We start from the raw sequence: 26,824 nt of genomic DNA, 5'->3' as shown, positions 1-26,824 counted from the left end.
ATACTTGATTAGACAAATAATAATACAAGTAATTTACAAAGGATTATTGTGGAAAAAACGAAAAACAAAAAGCAAATGAGAAGGAGAGTCGATTCCACGATAACGCATAAATCGTCAAACCTCGTGAGCCCCACTGGTTCCTCTCTGTCACGCGTGCATCCAACGGTCACTTTCCCTTCCGCATTACACGGAAATGCCCCAAATCCGACGGCTCAAATCCTACCGCGTTTGACTCAGAACTGCACACATCTCAATACCAAAATCCCTATATAAAAAATATAATGAAAATTAATTGCCCTTACCCAAAATTTCACTATCTTCACTCTCTTAATTAAAACTCTGCAGCTTTCTTCAGCGCAAATCCAGGGGCTTTTTCAGACCAGTTTTCCCTATTACCTTCCTCTCTTGTTTGGCTGCTTCCTGTCCTTCGATTCATTTTTTTTTGTTTCTCTGTGTTTTTATTGTAAGTTTTTTCATTTTTTTCCTTACTCGTTATCTAGATTATTTACGTTTCCCCTTTAAAAAATAGGTATCATATGTATTTTAATGGTAGTATTTTTGTTAGTCTCTGTGTTTTCCTCCTCTAATTTATCTGCAATTCGTGCATATAGTTCCACTGAGGAATTTGTGATTTTTTTTAATGGAAAGTGAGTTTTTCTATATTAAATCTTCAGTGCTTTCGTTTTCTAAATTTCTCCTAGATCTATATCTGCTACCAATTAGAACTACTTTCTTTGATTTTAATTTTCCGTTTGAGTTTTAGTTCCACTGAGCTTGAATTATCATTGATCCTTTTGTTTACTTCATTCCTCTTTTACTGCAGATCCCCTGGTTTCTTAATGTAAGTGTTTGTGTAACTTTGTTTGATTTTAACTCCTACTTCCTTTATTTTTTTTGGCAGGCAAAAGACTTGGATTTATTCTTCAATAGTCACTTCTGGGTTGAATCAAAGTCTAACAAAATGCCGTGGTCTTTCGTCAACTGCGTGCGCTTAGTTGTTTTCTTTCTTGTCATACTGTAATTTTATTTGTTTCTGGTGAGTTCTCTTAGTCTGAAAAGTTCTGTTCATGATCTTTTGCTTGCTTTATAATTTCCAGAATAAAAAAAGAATTTACATTGTAATGTGCATCATGTATCTATCTGTTGTTATTCTACTGTTGTAGGTGAATTTCGATTGAATTTTAAAGGGGATACGGTTCCTTCAACTTTCGTTTGCAATTGGAAAATTTTGGGTTGGAGGTGTGAGGATGTACATTTCGGTAACCATAAAGAGATATCGAGCAATTAAGGAAGTTGGGAAAATTAAAATGAGCGTTGGTGTTATTGCATACTATAAGCTAGTTCAAGTTTGTCAGGTAAATATGTTTTCTTGTTTCAAATTTCATGTTGATGTTCCATCCTGTTATATTATATATGTTTGTGTCCTTGGAAATGCATGAAAGGCTGTCTTAGATAAATCTATGTGCCATGTCATATATTGTCCCATCACTAATGTTGCTGTAGTATGTCTGGATTAGGTTGAGTAGGCCTCTTGATCTCTAGTTTGTCAAATAACTGATTGGAAAAATCTGTCTTGTTGATGCACACAAGCAAATGAACTACAACAACCACGAACACAAAGCACATTTATGTGGGCATACATGCAATTGTTATGGTTGAAGAGAAAGAAGTTATATTCAAATTTGAGTAATGAAAGATGTTTATCATTTGTATATCCTTGTTGTTGTGGATTTCCCTTTGTCAACAGATCTGGACATGTACAGTACACAAACTTTTGGCCATTTTTAGCAGGCTTCATGAAATAGAAATTGTCAAGTGACTCCAAAATACCAAGCAGGACTAAAGTTTCTGTTCTTATGAATATGATTGGCAAAGTATCTTTTTGTTTTTGCTGCACATATTACTTGTGCAAGTTTTATGGTTATTGACTTTTTTATATGCTATTGCAGGCAGAGTATTTCCGTCAGTTGCTTAAGCCTGTTACGTAGTCTGGTATTACAGAACTCTTGGAAATTGGGATCTGGGAGAGTGCCGTTCAATTGTGTTATGTGTAAGGCTGTGACAGAATGGAACATCTGATTGTGTTGATGGCAAATTTGGGATAGGTAGCTTTGACATATTGTAATGGCGATCCAGTAGTTTAGATTTTTGTCTCACCGTAATTTAGTTATAAATCTTCTTCCAACTTAAAAGTTGAATAAGTGCACGTTCAAAGCCAAGAAGCAATCTTTTGTTGTGAACCTCTTGATTAAGTAGAAATTTCGATGCAGAGTGATCAACAGTTTTACCCCCCAAAAGCGGTGCCCAGACTTGCAGATCATGTGGATGATAATTACATTCACACGCCGGTTCCTTCTGCTTTTGGTACAGTTTTTCCTCCATGTGCTAAGCCATTGCCACCCCTCCATGGCATTGAGTTTCAACCCTCAGAGGTTTGTCCCAAGAATTTCGTTATCTTCAATCAGAATGATAATAGAAACCAGATAATGTTCAATCCTGCTGTTGCAAACAAATTTAATGGTCATGGATTAAATGTTTTTGCAACTTACCTTGATGGAAAGTATGACATAAAAGATGTTAATGATGTGGAAAAAGATACCTCATCATCTCTGAAAGAGGATTCAGATGATATTGATGCACTACTCAGCTCAGAAGAGGAGGAACAAGAAGATTATGATGAGGAAGAAGTTAGCACAGCACGGACTTCTGGTAATTATGAAAGTGACTCTGATTCTCACTCTGCATATGGCTCGAAACCAAGAAAAAACAGCTCATGTTCTTCTACTCTGAAATCCTCTGGTAGCGGTTGTGGTAGTGACCCCAAAAAGCGGCTGAAAATGAAGAAAATGGTTAAGGTTCTAAGGGGAATTATACCAGCTGCTGATCAGATGGGTACTGTAGCAGTTCTTGATGAAGCTGTTCGGTACCTCAAGTCTCTCAAGGTTGAAGTAAAGAAGCTTGGAGTTGAGAATTTCAAGAATGGAGATTAAACTCATATTCTGATAATGGTTTCCTCATCTTCTGGAATTCAAGTTTATCCTATATCGCATACTCATCCTTTGCCTTCTCTCTGATGGTTTGTGTTCCAGAGATAAAGAAGACAGGCATTTAAAATTCATGTGTGTTATAGTTTCCAGTTATGCATATGTATTAATGGTGCCAGTGCATGTGTTGCTTAAACTTCTGAAGATCATATATCGTGTCCCTTGGAAAGGGGGAGAGGTTGGGTGGAGTTTGGCTCTGTAATATGACTACTAAGTTTGTAGTTGCCATTATCTTTATGGCACTAGTAGCTGCTTTGAATGTTAATGAAATGTACTTAAAAGATATTATCAGTTTCTTCGCTGCCTGGTTTCTTATTCTACTTGCTTTTTGTTATTCCCCGTTGTTGCATAAATATTATAAATACTTGTTAAACCTTTTTGAGTACCACTTTACTCAGACTTTTGTCTTTGTTTGATGTCGTTTCTTTGCTTCTTTTTTTAATATTCTCGTGGTTTCTTTTTACCCCACAGTAACACTATACTTCAGAAATAATTTGTTGCAAGTCCAGAGACGTGCTGTTGTCTGTCAATACATTTTATGTGGTGCCCGATCCTGTTTGTGTATATTTTGTTTATCAGTATTTGAGCATTAGGTGCAAAAACCTGTCAGTCTTGATACCTTTATACATAATATGCCCTTTTATGTGCTGATATTTAGAGACATGAGAACTCATTGCCATGCATGCATGGTGCTTTTCTTTTGTGCACCTTTCCCCCACAATCGCTGTATTTGAGCCAGTAGGTAGTGCAGTTAGTGGCGCACCAGCACGACCTTTTTTATCAGTTTTCGAACTCCTGCTATTGGACGGACCCACTTCTTTTATCAACTTTTGTTAAGTTGGATTTTCCTTCATCATCACTTCCAACTTGTTATGCGTCAATTGGTTAACTCTTTTTTATATTTTGTTTATGGAAAGACTGGAAGTAAAGCAGAATCATGTCGAAACTGGCGGGAAGTCTTTTCATCTTTGACTAAAATACAAGTATCGTCTAATATACCTACAAAAATAATATGAAAGAGGGGGGGTTTTTTACCTCAATATTATAAAAAAAATTATACACCAAAATAAGTTGTCAGTCAGATTAATTACGAAAATGGTATACTTTTTAGGGTCGTGCCTACCTGACAGGCACAACCTATTATTTTATTATTAATTTTTTGTTTTAAAAAATTATTATTATATTATTTTTAATATTTATATTAATATATGGATAAAAATACGGGTTTTATACGGATAAAAAATACCCGAAACGGGTCGAGCCTGTCAGGTAGGCATGACTAGTCGTGCCTAACAGGCAGGCACAACACCCTACACATTTCCCTTTTCTTTATTTGCATTTTACAAATAATTGGTCTTATATCACTTTTGGTCCTTCTACTAGGCCTAAAATTAAAATTCAATCTTTATACTTGAATTTCTACAATAATATTTGGTCCTATTTTTTATAATTTTTTTCCAAATAATTAATATTGTTAATTACTCTGTTAAAGTTTTTAACGTGTTTTTTTAAACAAAATATTAGTTTAACAAAACAATGATATGTTAAGCTGTAATAAGTTTTAAATAATAAAATTTCTAACAAAAATGTATTCCAACTTAACATATCATTGTTTTGTTAAACTAATATTTTATTTAAAAAACACGTCCAAAATTTTATCGAGTAATTAACAAAAATTTTAATACAATTTTGTTAGAAATTTTATTATTTAAAACTTATTTCAACTTAACATATCATTGTTTTGTTAAACTAAGTAAAAATTTTATAGAGTAATTAACAAAAATTTAATACAATTTTGTTTGAAATTTTATTATTTAAAACTTATTCTAACTTAACATATCATTGTTTTGTTAAACTAATTTTTGTTTAAAAACACATCAAAAATTTTATCGAGTAATTAACAATGTTAATTATTTGGAAAAAATTATAAAAATAGAACCAAATATTATTGTAGATATTCAAGTATAAAGATTGAATTTTAATTTTAGGCCTAGTAGAGGGACCAAAAGTGATATAAGACCAATTTTTGTAAAATGCAAAGAAAGAAAAGGAAAATGTGCAGGTGTTGTGCCTACTGTCGAGCAATTTATGTGACCTAATTTTCAGTGGTGTCGGAAATGGTGATTTGAGATCACTAAATTCGACAAATAAGATTGAACAAGATAGTAATTTAATATTTATGAGTCAAGTAAGAATTTAGAAGAATTTGTGAAATGGTGAAATTAGTGAATTAAAAGAATTTATTAGGTCAAACGGGTCAAAAATGAGGTATCAAGACCTCAAAGTTGAAAATCGAGCTATAAATATTTTTATAAATATTTATGGAGTTTTATTGAGTTAGTATTAAAGTTTCGTTAGAAAATTTTAACGTTTGGATGGCTAATTAATTGAAAAGGATTAAATTGAAAATAGCACAAAATTTGTTAAATTGTGAGTAAATAGCTTAAGTATTTAAAAGATGGATTTAAAGAGCAATTAGACCCAAAGGTTAATGGCTGGACGGTTTGGGTATGAAATAAGCAAGAAAACAATGTGAACAAGGGCAAAATTGGAAATAGATAAAAGTTAATAGTTAAATAATGATGTAATTGAAAAATCTAGACATTTTCTTCATAATTTCTCAGCCAAAACGCCATAGAAGGTCTGGAGAAAGCTGGTTTTCATATTTTTACATCATGTGAGTCTAATTCTTGCTTTTTCTTGATAATTTTTATGTTTTATGACTTTTACAATTAGGTCCACTTGTAGAATTCATTAGTTTTTGATTTTATGGGTGAAATTGGAAGTTACCCTGGATGGATAAGGAATTTTATGATGAATTATTATGAAATTTAAGTTCTAATTTCATATTAAGGTGGTTTTATTAAGTGATTTTGATAGGAAATGATATTTAGGACCTAATTGTGAAAAAGTTGTGAATTGAAGGTTGCTGTTGAAATTCAGAATATAAAAGGTTTTGAAATAGTTTATAATGATAAAATAAAGTGTTAATTGAGAAAAATTAGTTCAATTGATGGGTGAATTGAGTAGGGACTAAATTGTGAAAACTGTAAATTTTGGGGTAAAAGTGCAATTTCGAAATTTGAACAGCATAAATTGTGAAGTGAAATAGAAATCAAATAAATGCTAATGAGTAGAAATATTTTATATTATAGATCAAGAATCCAAAGAAGAACAAGGAAAAGAAAAAGTTGCGGAATAGTCCCAAAATTTCAATATCTTCTACAAATTAGCCGGGTAAGTTCATATGGTTGAAATTAGATGTTTATTTGTGAATGATTGAAGTATATAATGTGTTATTATATACTGAATTTGTTGTGGGATTGTGTAGATTTTGTTAATGAAAGAATAAATGTGGAAATGCAAATTAGGAAAACGCAGGATTGAGTACGTTAGTATCGTGACGTGTGATGAATTGTGGATAAGACCATGGTTGTTCCATGGCAAAGTGTGAAATGTAGGTATGGTATCATCCATATTGAGTTGTGAAATGTAGGTATGGTATTATCCATCTTGAGTACATGAAATGTAGGTATGGTATTATCAAATCCATCTTGAGTTAAGAAATGTAGGTATGGCATTTCCCATACCGAGTTAAAAAATGTAGGTATGGTATTTCAATGAGGAAAACCATACTGAGTTGTGAATCGTGGCATTGAGCAACGACGTACTCAATTTCGTAAGTCGTTTCCTAATTTGATTATAAGAAATAAAAGAGAAGTGATCCAAATGAAAGAGATTGAGTAGTTATTCTTGTTGAGCTCAACTATGTGAATTATTATAACAATGGTTATGAATCGCAGGAAACTTTAGTAAATGTTTTGGTATTGTTTGGAAATATTATGTTTGGTAAGCATTACTTTTAACCTATGAACTTACTAAGCTTCAATAAGCTTACTTGTGTGTGTTTAATATTTTATGTAGATTGACTTGAAGTGAAGTGGGTAGATCGGATCAACACAACAAAGCACACTATCCAGATCAATTCGGTAGCTTTTGTTTTATGTTTGAAGATTTATATGGCATGTATAGAGTTTGAATGAATTGAAGTAAAGATGTTATAAACTAGTTAACAATATTTGTACTAAAATAGTTTTCGGTAAGTAGCAGTAGTTTGACTTTGAAAAATCACTAAAAATAGTAGAAATGGAATTAAATAATGAATAAATTATGGAATCGAATCTCGATGAGTCTATTTTCATATGGAAGAAGCAAAACAGGTATATGAGCTATATTTTATGAGATGTTTAAATTTTTGTGAAATAGGGCCAGAGCAATTTCTGGATCCCCTGTTCTGACTTTGAAATTCACCATAAATTTTACAAAGATAATTAGAAGTCATACTTTATATGTACAGATTCCTTATTGAGTCTAGTTTTATTAGAGACAAACGGCATAGTCATTGAAGCTCTGTACAGAGAGATATCTGATTCGTAATACACAAAGGTCAGAGTAGTCAAACCCTGAAACAGGGAGATTTTAAATAATAAACTGTACTAATTGGCTTGACCAAAAATTCTAGAAAAAATTGGTAAGTAGATATATGAGTATAAATTCAGAGAAAATTTACGGATTTGGATTTCGAGTTTTATAACTCGAGATATGAATTATTTAGCAACTATGACACAGTTGGACAGCTTGTCTGGAAAGTGTGATATAAATTGTTTGAATTTGTTTAAGTGCTCAAATAAGTTTAGTAATGCCTCGTGCTCGACTCCGGCGACGGTCTCAGGTAAAGGGGGCGTTACAGGCACGACTAGTCGTGCCTACCTGACAGGCTTGACCCGTTTCGGGTATTTTTTATCCGTGTAAAACTCGTATTTTTATCTATATATTAATATAAATATTAAAAATAATATAATAATAATTTTTTAAAACAAAAAAAGAAATTTAATAATAAAATAATGAGTTGTGCCTGTCAGGTAGGCACAACCCCAAAAAGTATACCATTTTCGTAATTAATCTGACTGACAACTCATTTTGATATATAAATTTTTTTTTTATAATATTAGGGCAAAAAACCCTGAAAGAGGCGGGATGGTCTTACGAATTGGCCACCCCCAAGCAACTATGGTTCCAATGATGCACGCCTCATGTCAAATGTCAGGGGTGGGCTAGACTTTGTTAGTTGACTTTCTGTTAGCCTACTTTTAGGGAAACAGGCTGGCTATATTCAGCGAGTGATGCAAAAAAAAAAAAAAAAAAAAATTCAACACCGCTATCATTACGTCAACGAACCTATTTGCCAACTTACTGCAATTCGATGGGTTTTCAGCCACTAGTGATGGAAAATAGGAGACTCACCCAATCCAACTAGTGGTGACTGGAGCTTTATCCAGGGAAGACTTGTCAGGGACTCAACTTCAGGTCCACAAAGCATGACTTCAAACAATTTTCGACCTATCTTTCGTCTTTTTGATTGTGTGTTGTCTCTCTCTTGAATTAGGGATCCGGAGGTTACCAACTTTGCTAATTTGTTTTACTAGTATTGATAAAATTATAGCCCCATTGTGAAGTTTCTTGTTTGAAATTGACAACCTTTAGGCAATACGTTTCAAAGCAAGGAATGATGTACTTTTACATAATAATAACACGTTCCCTCTTTAACTTTTATCTCTTGACAAATCCCGGTTACTTGAGCCTTATCAGAAACCTATTTGAAAAGCAATAAAGTCGTCAAGTTCAAGCTAATAATATCTTAGCTTTACTAAATGGGTTTTTGTTAAGAGTGTTTTAGGCCATTCTTTGAGTAGGCTAAAACCCACAGGCAGCGTTGGATTATTATTTTTGGTCCACGGGCAATGTTGGATTCAAGAATTTAAAAAAAAAAAAAAAAGGAAGAAGAAAGTTAATAGTCGACTACCGGCATTGAACAATTCCATGATTTTCTTTCTTTTTTTATTAAAACCCAAATCGAAAATCGATCGAGAAAAAGAGGAGAATGGGTGAATGGAGCAGCTTTACTGCTGTAGTGAGAGGCCTCTGTTTGCTTTACGTTACCAACAAATATCTCGGCACTGTCGCTATTGTAAGCAAAATTTCCGACTTATCCCAGAAAAACAAATTTATCAATCTGTTTCTTCTTTCTTGGGTTTTAATTTTGCTTTTGAATATGGGGGCAATTACTGGGTACTTGAATAGACTTATGGTCCTAGCATGCTTCCGACCTTAAACGTAACAGGCAGTATTTTGTTGGTGGAGCGCATTTCGACCCGCACCGGCAAACTTCGACCTGGAGATGTTGTGATCTTTCGATCTCCCGAGACTCCTAGGAAGATTGTCTGCAAACGGTTGATCGGATTGGAAGGTGATCAAATCACCTACGTCGTCGACCCTCAGTCGGGTGATAGATGCGAAACTATCGTGGTACATATTCAAAGAATTACCGTGTTTCTTAGAAAAAAATACTTCATTATCATTATCATTCAGTACTTAGTTGCTTTTAGCTAGGTTCCTAAAGGGCATGTTTGGGTAGAAGGAGATTACATCTATAATACAAAGGATTCGAGGAATTTCGGAGCTCTTCCTTATGGCCTTCTCGAAGGCAGAGCTTTTTGGACGGTTAGCCCTCCCTTTTCTCTTAGTTTTCATGTTACATCAATTTTTATTATTTGATCTTCATTTACTAACCAACTTTTTTTTTTCCGCTGGTAGTTATTGCCTCGTAAAGATTTTGGACCCTTGACACCCAAACCAGAATAAAATTTGCGTTCCTATGATTGGTAGGTTCTTATTATATTGGGTTGGAATTGGATTAGTTTGTGATTTTCCGTGTGTAAGGGACTTTGTGCACAATATATGTTTGTCAAAATGTCTAGTACGTTGTTTTCTTGGGATGTCAGATGCTTTGAAAACGTATGCTGTGGAGTAATGTTAGGGCTTTCAAAAAAAATATGGGGAGTGGGTCTCTTCTTGCCATTTGGTTGTGCTCTTCCTTATTGAAGGATCTTTGGTGTCCCTAGAGGCAATCCTTTTGAAACAATTATTGTTGTTACCAGCATTTTTAGACTTTAGTTCCTCTTAGGTATTATGATATTATTATTGACACGGATTAGGAGACTTTTACGTATAGTTTGCTATCTGTTTTTAATCTTTGAATACTGAAAATGTGTAGTTGCCATGGATGCATGCTTTTTCTGTTAAACTTGTATTATTTGCTTCAAATTCATCAGTTCTTGCGTGGAAGATGGTGAAGCAGCCTGAAATGTCTTTCAAGCTATGCAACAAGGGGAAGATTTAAGTTGGATGATGAAATTGTATTGTTTTCATCGATGAATCATGCTGCAATGCAGTTTTTTGTTCCACAGAAAAAAAAGAAGAAGAGGGGTTTGATTTGACTTATAACAAAATTGATATCAAATTGGACGGATTCTATTCGACCTGCAACCTTCACTAGTTTGCTGTCTTGATTTCGAAAGCTAAAATGTTGACATGATAAGTGGGAAATTTTCATTTAGACCAGAGATAAACATTCTTATTGAACTTCAGCTCATTTTGGGTATGATTGGAGGAGTAAAAAATAGAAAGGATGAAAGACGAGAATATAAAAAGGAAAAATAATTTTAATTTCAAGAAAAGTTCGAGAAAAAGTAAAATAAAATAAAATTATAATTTTCTATTCTAAATTCTAATAGATAAAAGTAACGAGAAAAAGATAGAAAATAAGACATGTAAATTAAGTATTTTTAAAGCAATTGTTTTCCTTTGTATTTTTCATTTTCTCTTTCCTAGCCAGCACCAAAATAGGAATGTATTTTCTGCCTATTTCTCCATGTATTCAAATTTCAAAATTCAAACTAAACATTTTTGCTAAATTTAAATTCATTACAATATTTTTAGTTACATTGTAGAAAGAAATAGAAATATTAAATTTTAATTTTATAAATAATATAAACAACTATGGCATATTTTAACCTTTTTTTTCTTTAAATTTTCTTACCTTACCAAACTCTACCAAGCCATGAAATTCCAATATAGATTTATTTGGATTTCGTTTTTTAAAAATCATTACATTCACCAAATGAAACAAATATCGAATTCACCTATTAGCCTCACAAGAAGGTAGAATTTTATCATCTATAAATTTAATGCACATGTGACCATCCTTTTATCTACAATAGTGGCTTCAATTTATGTACTAATAAAAACATTTCTTGTGTGGTCGAAGTGGCATATCAAATGTCTTCTAATAGAGACGACTACGGCAGCCAAAGGTTAAAACACCAAAAGCTAAAAAAGTAAAATCACCTAGTATTCCGTTGCTACTTCACGTCCTCCAAATGTCAAACATGGCAATGACAACCTTACAGTCAGTGAGTGTAACCCCACACAGCACATATGCGCAATCGAAGCCACCCTTATTTGACACGATTGCTCCAAGTTCAGGTCCACATTGCGCACAGGTGTTCTTGTATGAACCGACAATCATATAGGACTACCTCTTGATACCTGCGGTACAGAAGCCCAATTCATTGAAAGTCCTATGTCTCCTATAGCCATCTTAATGTACATCTTTGATGCAAATAAGAAAAGATGTAACAGTGCACAAATCTAAAGCTAATAAGATAGATGCAGCAATTCCATGAAATAATAACAACTGCATAGAAGATTATGTTAGCTGCACATCAAAACTAAAGGACAACACCCCATCAATCATTTTATCGTTTTGAAAGACGGTAGCAATGGAAAGACTACTGAGAAACAAAAACATGTACGAAGAAGCAGAGTCTGTACAAACTGAATGAGAGAAAAAAAAGGGATGTGAATCTGAACCTGAATCTGTGAGCTTGCTGCGGCAGTCCAGCTCTGGTGACGGTGGATTTCAGCTGGATCGGTAATCAAAGTTGCTGTCGTTGATTCTTCTTTTCTGTTAGCTTTCGACATGGGTGGTCATTCTCTCATGACCCATAATATGAAAGCTGATGGCACTGATGAATCTAGAAAATCAAAATGAATATCAAACCATAAACTTTGGCATTGTGACCTACTTTGTCAACAGAGCATAACAGTGGCAATTTCCATTTCACAATTCCATCCATAAGTTCATATACCAATATACTCTTAACAATAATTTGGATGCAAGGACAATATTTAACTTCTTCACATGAAGATTATTCCTTGGTCTAACAAAATTGGTAACGGACGTTAAGGCACACGTCTAACACCATAGTGTTTCGTACTTCGATTCAACATGCTCGATTACAAACTCTTTTAAGGGTTCAACCTCCGAATCATCCAAGCCATTCCATTGAGATATAAAATTCATTACTTGCATATCTGCCTTGCTTTAGAACTTTCACTGGATATATCCTGATTTCTCATACAATGTCTGTTATCCAAGTATTGTTACATGAGGCTGACTATTCAAAAAATCAAAAACACAGATGAAACATTTCTAATGGAGAATTAATCTCAATACGAAATATTTAGGATATTCCACACCCTAAAAGCCTACCTCATAAATCAACAATCAAAAGCCTTTAGTTAATTTGGAGAAAATTTTGGAAACTCAAGGGAGAAGTTGAATCAAGTACCTATAAAATAATATAAAATCAGTAACGTAGAAGTATAAACAGCATGTACGTGCGGTACATGCCAGTGATCAAGCATATCTGCGATCAAGAAAACACGATTAAATTTATCAAACTAGAAAAGTGAAAATAGAAGGAACCACCATTGTAGAGCTGTGTACCGGAATATTAGTGAAAAGTGCCACAAAAGAATTTGATGTGAAACATAGCACAGATAAGGTGGCCAAACCTGCAACCTACAGAAACGTATATCTCAACATAACATCATGAAACCAAGGCACTGAAATAAGGTAACTCTGAAGCCAATGTATAGGAGATAAATGTAACAAATATACAGCCCAAAATGACAAGACAATAGACAATGGCACAAAGGCATGAAGGATAATATGATAATATACCTTCCAGATCTCAGATGAAGCTCTTTCAGATCTAACAGTACTCATTTTCTGATATAATAGGAATCCTGAGCATGAGAAAGAAAGAAATAGATAAAAACATGAGTATCTCTAAGCGAGAAGAGAATTAGTAAGATTTTTGAGTCATCGAGTTTGGTGACACTTAAAAAGTAGGAATTAGCACTCAATCAAAATGATTAACCAGCCAAATTTGTCAGACATTTAGGCCAGCCTCTATCATATCACACATTAAACTAGAAGTGGCAATGAACTTCTCTAAAGTAATCTTGGATGCATACTGTTGGATACTCGGGATGGAAGGCTAACAAATATAATTTCTAAGATTTGGTTCATAAAGGAAAAGAAACGAGAATGTCCGGTTAACCTGATGTTAGACATTTTTTGCCATCAGAAATTTATCACGATAAGGGACAATATCTTCAAACAATGCGAAAAAGAAAAAGTGAAGCCTATATAAGATGCTAGTTGCTCACCATAGTATGCTAATGCTCCACCTAACTATAGTTGTGCTGCAGCAAAAAGATCTACATAAACCTGAATGAGATAGACAGTCATTACTGCATGACTTCACTAGTAATAAAAGAAATCAAATAACACAGAAATTCCATAGAACACTGAGTTTTAATGGTCTTTTGTCATTTTCCAACCAGAAAATTCAAAGAAAAAAATCGTAAACACTATCTCCACTGAACGATCTCTATGACTAGCAGAGACTTACAGATGGTACACTAGGAAAAGAACAATAGTTAAAATGAAAATAGCTACTTAGATGTTCATACCCGAGACACCATTGATGATTCAATAGGATTATCTTCCATTCCAATCCAGATTAGCACAGCAAATGTTGTAATAAAAAGAAATACAAGAATGTGAAACCTGGTCAGAGAAAGACTAAATAAATGAGTTCATAAGCACTAGCTTTTGCAAAATGATATAAAGAACATTCTAAATAATTACACATAAAAACCATGATGAGAAACAAAAGAAGAAATCATCTCACTTCACCAGAATCACTATTTTTTGACGATTTCCAACATGAATTAAACGGAAAGGATAACATATTCTGCTATCTGCAATTGATGACCTTGGTCTGTTTATAGAATTTCGTAGTAAAGCTTCTACAAAACCCTGTTCATCATCCTCTTCCTCTTCATCATCTGCCTGGTGGCAAAGGTCGACCCTATAACAAATCAGCCAGAGAGACATGGGAATAGATGATGAAGGAACACTAAATTTCACTCTGAAAGAAAATATGAAAACTTGGAAGTAACTAAAACTAGCAAAGAATGTTAGCCTGATTTACGAAACACTAAGCTTGAGGATCATTGCATTCGATTGGATGAAATGGGAAAAAAAGAAAAAGAAAGCTGTCCTGTATATTGATTGACTAAGACATGATGATTTAAAGTCAGCCAATAAAGCTGATCTCCCTTTTCTTTTATATATATCCTTGCTAAAAGAACATGAAAAGCATATCTTGATTCTTGCAAATATTCAAATTTCTCGGAAGAAGTTACTTAAAGAGAATACATACCAGAATGACAAAAGTACGAGAAATGTAGCAAAGAATAGAATTCTGGGGAACGCTGCGAAACACATATTTGCACTAATTAATGCTTAAACTAATCTGCTATGGGGAAGAAATAAGTGAGGTTTTATTACAAGAATCTACACATACCCATCACTACAAAACCACAAGAAAATGACCAGCATAGCCACCCTCTGCATGCAGCAACAAGAGTCAAGACAAAATAAACAAAGTAACCTGCAGGTAGACAAGAATTTGACAATTCAATTAGAATCAGAGATGTGATTCAAATCAAGCTACAAGTAGCACAGCATATGCGTAAAACACGAATTCTTACCAGAATTAGTAGAGCCAACCAGTAAATGTAACACCTGTTATTCACATGCATTTGGTTAAAGAACAAACCAATACACTTGGAAAAACCAAGGTAGTAACTCCATTTTGGCCAAACAACATAGTTACTTAGCTGTAGCATGAATTCAAATATAAAATTGAAAATGAAGGAGAACATGAAAATAAGGAAAAAAAAGCATTAACATAAATCACATTCATATATCTTTCAGATTACATTTATGCACCCCAATGCATGGACCTTATTTTGGCTGAGCTATGTATTAAACCAACATTTTTTCGAAGAATTTCTGAGTTACAGAAAAATGACTCTGGATTGAAATTAAAGCATGAATTAGTTGAAAATGGTTAGACTACAGAATTTAGTATTGGTGATGATAACAATCTGTAATTAGGATGTTACCATGTAAAAAAATGTGAATATGTTTTGGTACTTATTTGCATATAAAACCTTAATGCTAGAACAGTATTTATATCAAATTCCTTAGTTTGGTCTTTTGGTTATTTATGGTTTAGCATATGATACTTTGGTTTAGTTTGTTTTGGTGGCATGATGTTAAATTATTAAACTTTGTGGAATTAATGATAGAATGGATGTTTGATGATAGAATTGATATGGATGAATGTAATTTTGCTTAATGGCATTTTAGGTTGGTTTTGGTATTTTTTAAATGTGTTTAAAGTGTGATTTGATCATATGAATATTGGTATAAATGTGGTATCGTGGTGTGCAAGAATTGGACTTTTGATTTCTTGTTTTAGGGGTTAAAATTGGAGAGCACGAGTTGTCACATGGCCATATGACATATACAGTCTGAGACATGGCTAGCGACACGACCGTGTGTCTCAAGTCAGTAGGTTGCACAGGCTAGCACATTGTCTACAACACGGCCGTGTGAGCCAAGTTAGTAAGTTACATGGTTTGTCACACGGGTTAGGACACGGATGTGTGTCCACACTTCGAATGCCCACACAGTCTGGATTATATCACACAGTCGTGTGACCCATGTTTTGCGAATTATCAAGTTTTTCTAAAATTTCCTGTTTTGTTTCAATTTGACCCCTGATTGTTTCCAAATTGTTTTTACATCACTGTAAACCCGATTTAAAGTCCATAATCGTGTTTATACCATGTATTGATATTGTTGTTATAGGTTATTAAATAAATTGTTTAATTGTTTTGAATTCAAATGGAATGTCCTGTTATGATCTGTAACACTATATAATCTTAATCCGGCAATGGAAACGGGATAGGGGTGTTACAATGCATTAGCTGTAACTTTATTTAAACAAAATTTGATTATATATTTGTAACACCCCTAACCCGTATCCGTCGCCGAAACAGGGTTACAGAGTGTTACCAGTAAACATTACTATTCACTTTCTGAGATCATATATATATATATAATGACCTTTATTTGGGCCCTTGAAGCCCAACATGAACATTAAAATCAAGTCGGAGCTCAACTGATTTCTCATAAAATTTTTTGCTTAATTTTTTTTTTTTTAAATTTTACTTGTGAACAATACCCATACGCCCGTGTGATTAGGCCGTGTGGATTCCACACGCCTATGTGACTTGGGACACGCCTGTGTGACTTGGGACACGCCCGTGTCCCTTGTCCGTGGAACTTTCTGTTTATGACATCATCATCAATTTAGGGGCACACGGCCACATCGCACGCCCGTGTCCTAAAGTCGTGTTCCATATACGGCTGAGACACACAGTCGTGTCTCTGCCTGTGTGGTCAATATCTAAGCTATTTCCAAGCCTTGGTCAATCTTAATCTCTTACGCACTTATACAAAATCAAAAGCATATAACATGGTATTCATTTAATGATTAAACATTCTCAATTAAACTACAAACATAGCATTTGTATCTCATCGTACATGTGTCTCTCATACTCATTTTACCTTGTCTATTATGGTACCACTTATACTTTTATATCATGACTATCATCTTACCAAATATTTTCAGCTTAATCATCAAGCATTTATATTTAAAGCTAGATCATATCTTTATAAAATACCACATTTCAGATGCACGAAATAAAATACTTGCCTTAGACATTTCAATCCAACTTCATACCCAACAAGCATCATATTGAAACTAGTCATATATATACATGTCATGATATGTATCATTCTCATACTGTTTTCTTATAAACATATATCATTTTTTTTCCTCCTCCTCCTCTCCATTCCACATCCTTAATGTATAAAACATTCTTGTGAGTACAATTTCACAATTTACTTATTAATGCTCATATCAAGTTGTTCACACGAGTCATAGTCACTCAATTATTTATAATTCGAGCTACAAAGCTCCAAACTAAGATCCGTAAATTTTCCCTAAAACTAGAATCACATATCATTCCACCATAAAATTTTCAGAATTTTTGGTTTAGTCAATTAGTACAGTTTATTCATTTAAATTTCCCCTGTTTCACTATCCGGCAGTTCTAACCTCTCTTCACTAAAAATTAATTATATCACAGTACAGAACTCGGATAATGTTCCTGTTGATTTCTATTGAAAATAGACTCATTAAGGATTCTAAGAATATAAATTTGAGCCTCTAATTAATTTTATCTAATTTTTGGTGATTTTCCAAAGTCAAAACAGGGGAACCTGAATTCATTCTAACATTGTCTCACAAAATTCATTATATCTCATAATTTACAATTCAATTGCTTACACCGTTTCTTCTATGAGAAACTAGACTCAATAAGATTTAATTTCATATATTATTCATCCTCTAATTCAATTTTTACAATTTATGGTGATTTTTTAAAGTCAACCTACTGCTGCTGTCCAAAACTGTTTTAGTTCAAGATGTTTATTACTATTTTTCCTCTAAATTTCACAGGTCATACAATTCAGTCCTTACTCAATTAGCCCATCTATTAAGCTAATTTTTCTCAATTAACATTTTATTCCATCATTCTAAACTATTACACATCCTTTGAAAATCATAATTTTAACATTAAACCTTAATTCACAACTTTTTCCTAAAATCAATTTCTATTGAAATTACTTGATAAAATCATCAAAAAAAACAAAATCAAAGCTTAAAATTCATTTTATTTCATCATAAACAGCCAAAAATTATCAATGATAACTTTTAATTTTGTTCATAAAATCAAAAACTAATGAATTAAACACTTGGACCTAATTGTAAAAGTCACAAAAACATAAAAATCTCAAAGAAAAGGGCAAGAACTGAACTCACATATGTCAAAGTATGAAAAACCAGCAGCTTTCAGACCTCCCATGGCGTTTTTGCTGAAGAAAAAATGATGATATCTCTAGATTTTTCAAATTTGTCTTGTTTTATATGTTTAATTTGCAAAACTTCCTATTTTGCCCTTGTTTCTCCTTGTTTTTTTCTGCTGATTTTCTTGCCCAATACAATTTGGGTCCAATTGCCTTTTAAATCCCTTCTTTTTAATCACTTAAACTATCTAATCACAATTTAATAAATTTCACACTGTTTTTAATTTAGTCATTTTTAATTAATTGACTAACCAAACGTTAAAATTTTCTAACGAAACTTTAATACTAACTTAATAACACTCCATAAGTATTTATAAAAATATTTATGGCTTGGTTTATGAATCCGAGGTCTCGATATCTAGTTTTCAACCCAATTTACCTGATTAATTCTTTTAAAATCGCAAAATTCACAAATTAAAAATAATTCTTTTAAGTTGGCGCTTGGCCTATAATTATTATTTGTTAAAATTTCTAAACTTACTCATCGGATTTAGTGATCTCAAATCACTGTTTCCGACACCACTGAAAAATTTGACTGTTACAATATTTATATTTTAAGTTTACTAAATATGTACTAGTACTTAGAATTATCATTAAATAAGAAACTAAATTTATTTTTTAAGAAATATAGAAGAGAGAGCATAATGAATTGTGCTGCAAAAATAATCTAAAACAGTTTTCAATTATACTTTAATAATATATTTTTATTAAATTAAGATAATATTGAGTTATACTATTGTGTTTTTTTCATTGGCAGGTAATATAAAACAACTAAATTATTCAATATCAACAGTTTTGCAACATGACCATTCAAAAAAATCTATGGAAATTCAAATAATGACCAAGAAAATAATAAAACAATATTACCTAATGAGACGAAGGCACCACATATTGGCTTAAAATTAGAGAGTATCAAGTTGTGCCAATAAAGCAATGTTAAAGTACTGACATATTGAGAAAAATAAAACAATGATAGTATTAAGTTGTGACAACAAAACAATGTTAAGGTATTGCCATATTGGAAAATAAAATAAAATAATTTACATGGTAGTAGATTTTTTTTAATGGTATACATGGTAATAACGAATAATTAATCCTCTAGTCTGTCCCTACAAAATGTTAGATTAAGAAATCAATAGAGGGGATAAGAGGAAATTAGCCAACTTTTCTTTGCCATTTGTTCACATAGTAACATTAGCTCAAAATTAGACTATTTTAAAATATATTCTAATTAATTGCTTCAAACATCCTCAAATTATGGTTTTTATTTTAAATTTGGGGTATTTATTTAATGTCTTTTCTCTTAGTTATTGTTGTAATAGTTTTTAAATGGACTTACACTAACCATATTATACCTTAATTTATCAAAGGTTTATATTATGTATTAATTTATATTACTCTTACTAACATTTAAAATTAACTTCACAATCACAATTCAAAATATCTAACCCCTCTCCATGAAGATCCGACCCGAAGTAAATCCGTTCCACAATACCTCCACTTGAGTGGGTTTATGGAAATGAAATGTTGCATATAATTATTCCTGGTTCCGGATAAGTTGGTTTTCTAAAACCATGCACTCAGTGAGATTCTGATGTTTTAGAACCAACTAAATTATCTTTTACAGAGTTTCAAATGAATTGGAGCATCTGCATACATAATGCTTCCAAATATCCTAATATATGATCAAGTAAACAATAATGATTATTCCACGATTTGTTTAAAAAGTCAATTTTCAACTTCTGTTTTCTTAATTTTCCATTTCATTTTCTTTAATCCATTTTTAATCTTAAACTTTTCATTTTTGGTCTATATGATAATATCACATTTAATTATTATCTAACAAATTAAGTGGTAATATCACATAATTTAAAATGTCACATCATGCAGGTAAAATAAGAAAAACTGTTAAAATCATATGTTAACATAAAAAAATTCAAAAATTTATTAAATTTAAAGAATAATTTTTTCTCTTTTATAAACCAATATCTGCGCCGTCCGATAATAAATGTTGAACTTAATAATTTGGGTAAAATTCAAGAATAATCACTTAATTATTTAGTTTATTCTATTTTAGTTATTCAACTACTATTTTTTTTTATTTTAGTCACTAAACTTTTTTAAATTAAATATTTTAATCACTCTTTTCTTCACTTAGAAACATAAGTCTTACGTGGGCTTTTTCTTATTAGCCTAATAACAAATATAACTCTCCAATATTTACATATTTTATCAATCAAATTTAACCCTCGGTGTTTACAAAATTTATCATTTTAGCTCTAATTCTAAAATTATAAAGCATATTTAAAAGTTCTTAAAAATATTTTTGATATTTTCTTTTTAAATCTTTATAATTTATATTTACTTTTTCTAATCTACCATGCTCAATTTCTCATCAACTAAATATGTGAAAAACACAAAAATTAAAGCTATCTTTAAATTAATCTCTTTTGCTTTAGTCTCCTATTCTTTTGCTAAGTTGCTCATCTCAAATGCCTAATTAAAACCTAAAAAAAAAAACCTCAAAATTAATAAATTTATAAATCTAGAAAAATGGTTTGGTTTGTGACACCAACTCCGATGGCTTTATTCTTTGCTATAGAGACAGTACCAACTTCGAGCTCTAATGCTTGCATGTATTTATTATTTCTAGTTTAAGCATTGAAGAAATTGTATGTCAGGGTCATGGTATTTGATATTTTTAATTACATCAATTGAGCGAAAGAGAGATTAAAGTAGAAGCTTTTGTTGAAAGTAATTTTTTATACAAAATTCATTAAAATTTTATATATATATTATAATTTTATAATTAGGATTAAATTAATAAAATATATAAATATTAGAAAGTTAATTTTATTATCACCCTAATAAAACAAAGTCCATATTAAATTTTCATTCGGTAACTAACAAAAAAATACTATTTTAAAAATTCAATGACTAAAAAAATAATAGTCAGGTTATTAAAATAGAAAATGAGTATTATTATATTTTATCCCGATAATTTCAATTATTAAACTTATAACTGGATTCTGACCGACAAATTTATGGCTAAAAAATTTACTAGTGCAGCCAATTTGAGTAGAATATTATGGAAGATGTTGTTTTCAAAGAAATGTTTTTAGAAGTTTTTCAAGTATGATTGCAGCCTTTTATATCGGTAGTATTTTTTCCAAACTCACATCTAGAATATATAAACAGTTTCTGATTGTTATATTTTTCTTCCTTTTTGTCCATTATTATGAGACTTTTCTTTTAACTTTACAAGTGAAAACGACACGTTCAAGAAGTTTATTTGTTTCATTGGTTTCTCTTACAACAAAAACAAAAATATTCCATTAAAAAGAAAAGGCAGCTACATGGATTTTTTTTTTATATTAAAAAAAAAAGTTAGATTCTTCAGCTTGGCATCTAGCTGTTCTCAATACTGTTCACAGTTTTAAAACATTGTTTAAAAGATCATTTAGATTGCTTATGTATTTTATAGATTAAATAGGGAAAAATAAATGGACCTTCCTTACGTGACTAAAAGATAGATGACAACAATTTGATGACTTATAAAATTGAATAAATTATATATACATATGTCACTAATTTTATATCTAAAATCTTCTTAGACTCTTAAATCCCTAAAAGAAAAATCTAAATGTTAAACCTTATTTTGGCTACAACCTACTAATCAAATTAACTAATTATAAGTGAAAAAATAGTGATGGTTTTAAAATGAGACACCATCTATTTAAAGCAAATATATAAACTTAAATCATGAAATAAGATTTTATTAGATTTTATATTTTATAATAATAAAATTATATCGCTCTTACAAAAATTATAAATCTGGACACATTTATTTTTACTTTTCCCGCTCTTTCTTTTGTTTTTTTTTTGTAAAAATATATTTTACAACTTATATAACTAATTAATTTTAGTCACATATACATTACATGAATAGCATAGCACGATACTTATTAAAGAAAATATAATTTATATGTTGGTCTCAAAATTGTTTAAGCCAGCCTATAGTCGATCAAATAGATGTATGTTTGACGTCAAAGTCTGAATGAGCAGCTAATTTTTCTTGGAAATGAAAGGAACATTCGATTTGAAAAATCGAGTTCACGCGCAAGGCTGCTTTCTCGGTGCTTTCTCCTCAACTATTTTATTATTTCTCAAAGGTTTTAGGCTTCATAAATAGTTTTAAATTAGTCACGTATTTCATTATTTGGTGAATCAATTAAATTTTCAGGAAGTAATAAAATATAAAATAAATCAAATATTATGTGGTAGTTAATTTTAACCGTCAAAATAATTATTAATATTATTTATTTACTTTTCATATTTTTATCATAAATCATCAGCCATGGTGTGGGTGCCCCAATTGTTAGTTTTAATAAAAATATAAAACCAGTAGCACTTAATAGATAAATGATTTTGACTATTATGAGTCACCAAAACGCGGGGAAGTTGGTCGTGTAAAGCTGCCGAAGCAAGGCTAATCCTGACTTTCAACCAAAATAATGAATGCCCCCTCTCTCTCCCACGAACGATTCTTTCATCCGTGTATACCAGGAAACTGAACTTTTCCTCTCATATATAAACTGCTTTTCAACTTCTCTTCTTCTCCAACCAAATATCTAAGCCCAAACCAAAAAAGTGATGGGGGGAACGAAGAGATGGGTGTTGTTCAAGAGGTTTATGAAGAAAGAAGCATGGAGATGGAAGTGTTTTGGGTCTGCTTTCAAGTGGAAGAGGCTAAACATTAAACGCTCTTTCGTTGATAATGTAGTTTTCAAGCTTGCCTCCGTTTTAGAGGCTATTTACTTGGTGGCTACTCTCTGTTTCTTCTATCTTTGTTGTGGATGTCACTTTTGACACTTCTGTGCACCTTTTTTATATGTAATATCAATGTATCTATCTTTTGTTTTCTTTCTGGTTGTCGAAGAATAGTCTGAATTCTGAGTTCTGACGGGGGTTTTGAGAGGGAAATGTGATTGATTGCGTTTTAATGGTGGTTTTCACGGCGAAGAAATTGGTAAAAGCTTTGAATTCCAGGACTTTTTTGAACTTGAAGGAGGTTGAAAACTGGGTGAAGAAAGCTAACTTCCTAACCTCAATCCTTGTCGGGGAAGTTTTTTTAATTTAGTGCACGAATTTCTTGATGTATAAACTTAAATGTTTAATTAAATTAACTTCTGTTGAAGAAATGTTGTCCATTTTTCAGCCTTTCTATTTCTTCTTTAAAGTTTCATTACTCTGGTTTTCCTCTTTTTGTAAAAATGATGGATGCAAAAGAAAGGGAACCACCTTCCATTTCCAAAGTCCGAGTGTTCATACTTCATACGATGATGTCTTGAAGTATAAGTGGCTGGCTCCTTGAACAATTGGTGAAAAGAAATTAAGAAAAAACAAAAAACAATTTGTCTTCCTTGCCTTATTCATTTCCATATTGCGAACCAAGGAAAATGCCAGGAACTTTGCTTTTGTGATAATGTTCATGGGCTCGAGTTACCCGTTTCAAGTTTGCAGAACCAAGCACTCTCATTTAACTCGTTCACGTCCTTTTACGGGTAGGCTAGTAACAGGCACTTTTGAATTTTGCAGAACAATTATTGCAAAATATAGGTAAAGTAGGGAAAAGAAACCCTAGCACGTGCATATGGCATCGTAATAATTGCCTATGGAATTGCCAACTCCATGGTTTTAGTTAATGAAGTGCCAAGACTGGTTGCCACTATTAGACAAAGCAAAGTTCCAGCTTATCATTACCGGGCCTAAGATTATTGCAAAATCACAGTAATATAGTTATGGGTGAATTACGCAAATATTTACTTAATTATAAAAATTGTCTGTTTTAAGCACTCAAAATAAAAAAAATATATATATATATATATATATAAAAATCATAAATTACAAGTTTATGTGAAAGTTAAAATATAATAACAAATTTAGTTTTAAATTTTTACATATTATATCGATTTAGTTATTATATATAAAGTTAACTTTTAAAATTTACAAATATTCTCAATTTGATCCTAAAAAATTCAAAGAAATATTTAAAAAATATAAATATTTTCAAAAATATAATAATAAATTTAAAAATATATAAAAATAAAAATGATTGTTGACAAAAATAATATATAAAATTTAAAAATACATAAATATTCTTGAAAAATATAATAATAAATTTAAATTTTATATTAATATTAATATTACACTTTATATATTTTTTGTCAACAATCATTTCTTATTTTATATATAATTTTAAATTTATTATATATATTAAAATATTTATATGTTTTTATACCTATATTTGATTTTTAGAATTAGGGTCAAATTGAAAACATTTGTAAATGTTAACAGTTAATTTTTAAATTTATGACAAAATCAATATAATATGTAAAAGTTGAGGGCTAATTTTGTTATTATATGGATTTGTTAACTGTCATGTCAACTTGCTGATTGTGATTTTAACAGGAGTGATCAAAATTACTGAACTATGTAACATAGGTGCTTAAATTATAAATTTTTTATTTTGAATATCTAATATAAAATTTGTATAATTGGTGTAATTTAACCTTATCAAAATTGGATAAGATACCCATTTTAATTAACTATAGAAACTAAAAATTATGTTGTTATAAAAGCTAGAATGAAATATGCATCAAGGCTGGGATTTAATTGTGTTATTAAACAATACAAACTCAGAAAAGAAGAAGAAGAAGAAGGCATAATCCCTGATCCAAAATTCAAGTAATAGAGGATGAGGGGAATTTCAAAAAAGAATAAAGCAGCAGCTGCAGCTCTCAGTAGGCATAAAATCCATGAATATTTACTATAAACAGTCGGATCCAAACTCTGCTCCTTTCTGGCTTGCAATATCACATGTAGCTTTTAATTCCCTTTTCAAGTCCAAAACGTGAATATGAACAATCAACCATCAAAATCATTGGCGTCCTCTGCCGTGCACTAATATTTTTTATTGTCATAATATCTCTATACAAGCTTACTAAAAACCTTCAGCAAGCCTAAACAGGTCATATAAATCCACAAAAGTAGTGGCAACATTGACAAACATTTGCGTCTTCTTCCTCTTGCAGAAATGCCATGAATGTCAACACATCAATGTTAGGAGAAACTCTGAAGACAAAATCGTGACTTATTTAATCAAAGATATACACTATTTTATTAAAAATGATATTTTAATGCCTATCATTGATACGTAGAATAATAAATTATAAAATTTGTTTTTTTCCTTTAATGTTTATTTTAAATATTTAAATTATTTTATTAATTTTATTCTTTTGTATGCCGAAGTTTTGGAGGATTGATTGCCATTGAAAGGAACAAAGAATTCAACATTATAATAGTAGATCATAACTTTCTTTGTTATCACATGCGAGAATGTCTATGTTTTATACAAATTTAATTTTATGTTATAATTATATATACTTAGGAAAAAATATTTTTGGATATTTAATTTTTACAGAGAGAAAATGAAGATGAGCCTAAAAGAGATTTTGTATTCGAGAAAGATGTATGATGCATGTATGTTGATACTATCATACTAACATAATCCGAACTTTTTAAGAAGCGAAATGTTTTGGATAGAAACAAATAGTTGTTCAAGAATGAGCGTATAGATAAAATTTTAAGCAATAATATTTAATCTGGCTGAAAATTAGGAATAAGGTTGAAAAATAAAATTGTAAAGTAGATCGGTTTTTTCATTTGGAGAAAGAAATAAAAATACTTTCTTCAATAAGCATTTTCAACTGATATGTTGGAAAACACTTTCTATAAAAGTTGACTTCAATTCCTTTTCATATTTGTATATTTTATTTCATGTTGATTTATTTTTTATTTTTAATTAATAAATATATTATTTTTATTTTTAATTAATAATTTTTTATTTATATAAATAAAATAATAAATATGTAATTATATAATTAATTTATATATTTTTTATATTTATCATTAATTAAAAGAGTTATAAATAAATTTTATATTTTCATTATATAATTACATATTTATTATTTTATTTATATAAATAAAAGAACTATAAATTTAAAAATTAAAAAATATATTTATTAATTAATAACATTAATTCAAAATTTTTAAAAATGTGTAAAAATTATATAATTTCATTATATAATTATATATTTATATAAATAAAAGAGTTATTAATTAAAAATTTGAAAACAATATAATTATTAATTAAAATTTTAAGAAAAAATTTAAAACAACGTGAAATAAAAAATACAAATGTGAGTAAAAAATGAATAAAACTCGGGACTAAAGGACTAACATTCAACCATTTGACTAAGAGAGTTAATGTGCCAAAAGAAAATGGGTTTTGTAGAAAGCATTTTCCGATCTGCCAACTGAAAACCCTTCATGCAATAAGGATTTTCTATCTATGTCTCTAAAATTGACTTATTTCCCTAAATTTGAAAAAAAAACCCAACCTATTTTGCTAAATATCTTTTAAAACAAACATTTTTTTTTAATTTACTCGCATACTTGGTGTATAAGTCTCATGCACTATCAGTGAATAATAATATATTACATTATCATTAAATTAAACAAAAAACTACGAAGGACTTGTAAATAAAGTTCAAGGTTTTAGTATTTATTTTAATTAATTATTATTTAATTATATTTAAATAAAGTTATTAACATT

At 30.8% G+C, this 26,824-nt stretch overlaps 2 protein-coding genes and 1 pseudogene across 4 annotated transcripts; 2 read left to right on the top strand and 1 right to left on the bottom strand.

Annotated features, from left to right (window-relative positions):
* Positions 1–205: 205 nt before the first annotated feature.
* LOC108453617 (transcription factor bHLH144) lies at positions 206–3,327 on the top strand. Of its 2 annotated transcripts, none has more exons than XM_017751824.2 (4): positions 206–463; positions 902–1,036; positions 1,164–1,355; positions 1,950–3,327. In XM_017751824.2, exon 4 carries the CDS (start codon positions 2,265–2,267, stop codon positions 2,988–2,990), a length of 726 nt encoding a protein of 241 aa, XP_017607313.1. In that variant the 5' UTR covers positions 206–463; positions 902–1,036; positions 1,164–1,355; positions 1,950–2,264; the 3' UTR covers positions 2,991–3,327. The 2 variants fall into 2 exon arrangements, with proteins under 2 accessions (XP_017607313.1, XP_052884251.1); XM_053028291.1 differs by lacking the exon at positions 206–463 and adding an exon at positions 477–647.
* Positions 3,328–8,653: 5,326 nt separating this feature from the next.
* Positions 8,654–10,526, top strand: LOC108450815 (uncharacterized). 2 transcript variants are annotated; one of them, XM_017748589.2, is made up of 5 exons: positions 8,654–9,072; positions 9,186–9,410; positions 9,495–9,605; positions 9,699–9,766; positions 10,217–10,526. In XM_017748589.2, exons 1-4 carry the CDS (start codon positions 8,986–8,988, stop codon positions 9,744–9,746), a joined length of 471 nt encoding a protein of 156 aa, XP_017604078.1. In that variant the 5' UTR covers positions 8,654–8,985; the 3' UTR covers positions 9,747–9,766; positions 10,217–10,526. The 2 variants fall into 2 exon arrangements, with proteins under 2 accessions (XP_017604078.1, XP_052883480.1); XM_053027520.1 differs by having other exon boundaries at positions 8,948–9,072; positions 9,226–9,410.
* Positions 10,527–11,310: 784 nt separating this feature from the next.
* On the bottom strand, positions 11,311–14,974 carry LOC108451251 (uncharacterized; annotated as a pseudogene).
* Positions 14,975–26,824: the final 11,850 nt, after the last annotated feature.

This window comes from Gossypium arboreum, chromosome 5, assembly GCF_025698485.1.
Source record: "Gossypium arboreum isolate Shixiya-1 chromosome 5, ASM2569848v2, whole genome shotgun sequence".
NCBI lineage: Eukaryota > Viridiplantae > Streptophyta > Magnoliopsida > Malvales > Malvaceae > Gossypium > Gossypium arboreum.
Note: the sequence above shows the minus strand (reverse complement) of the source record. Positions and strands in the feature narration are given on the sequence as shown.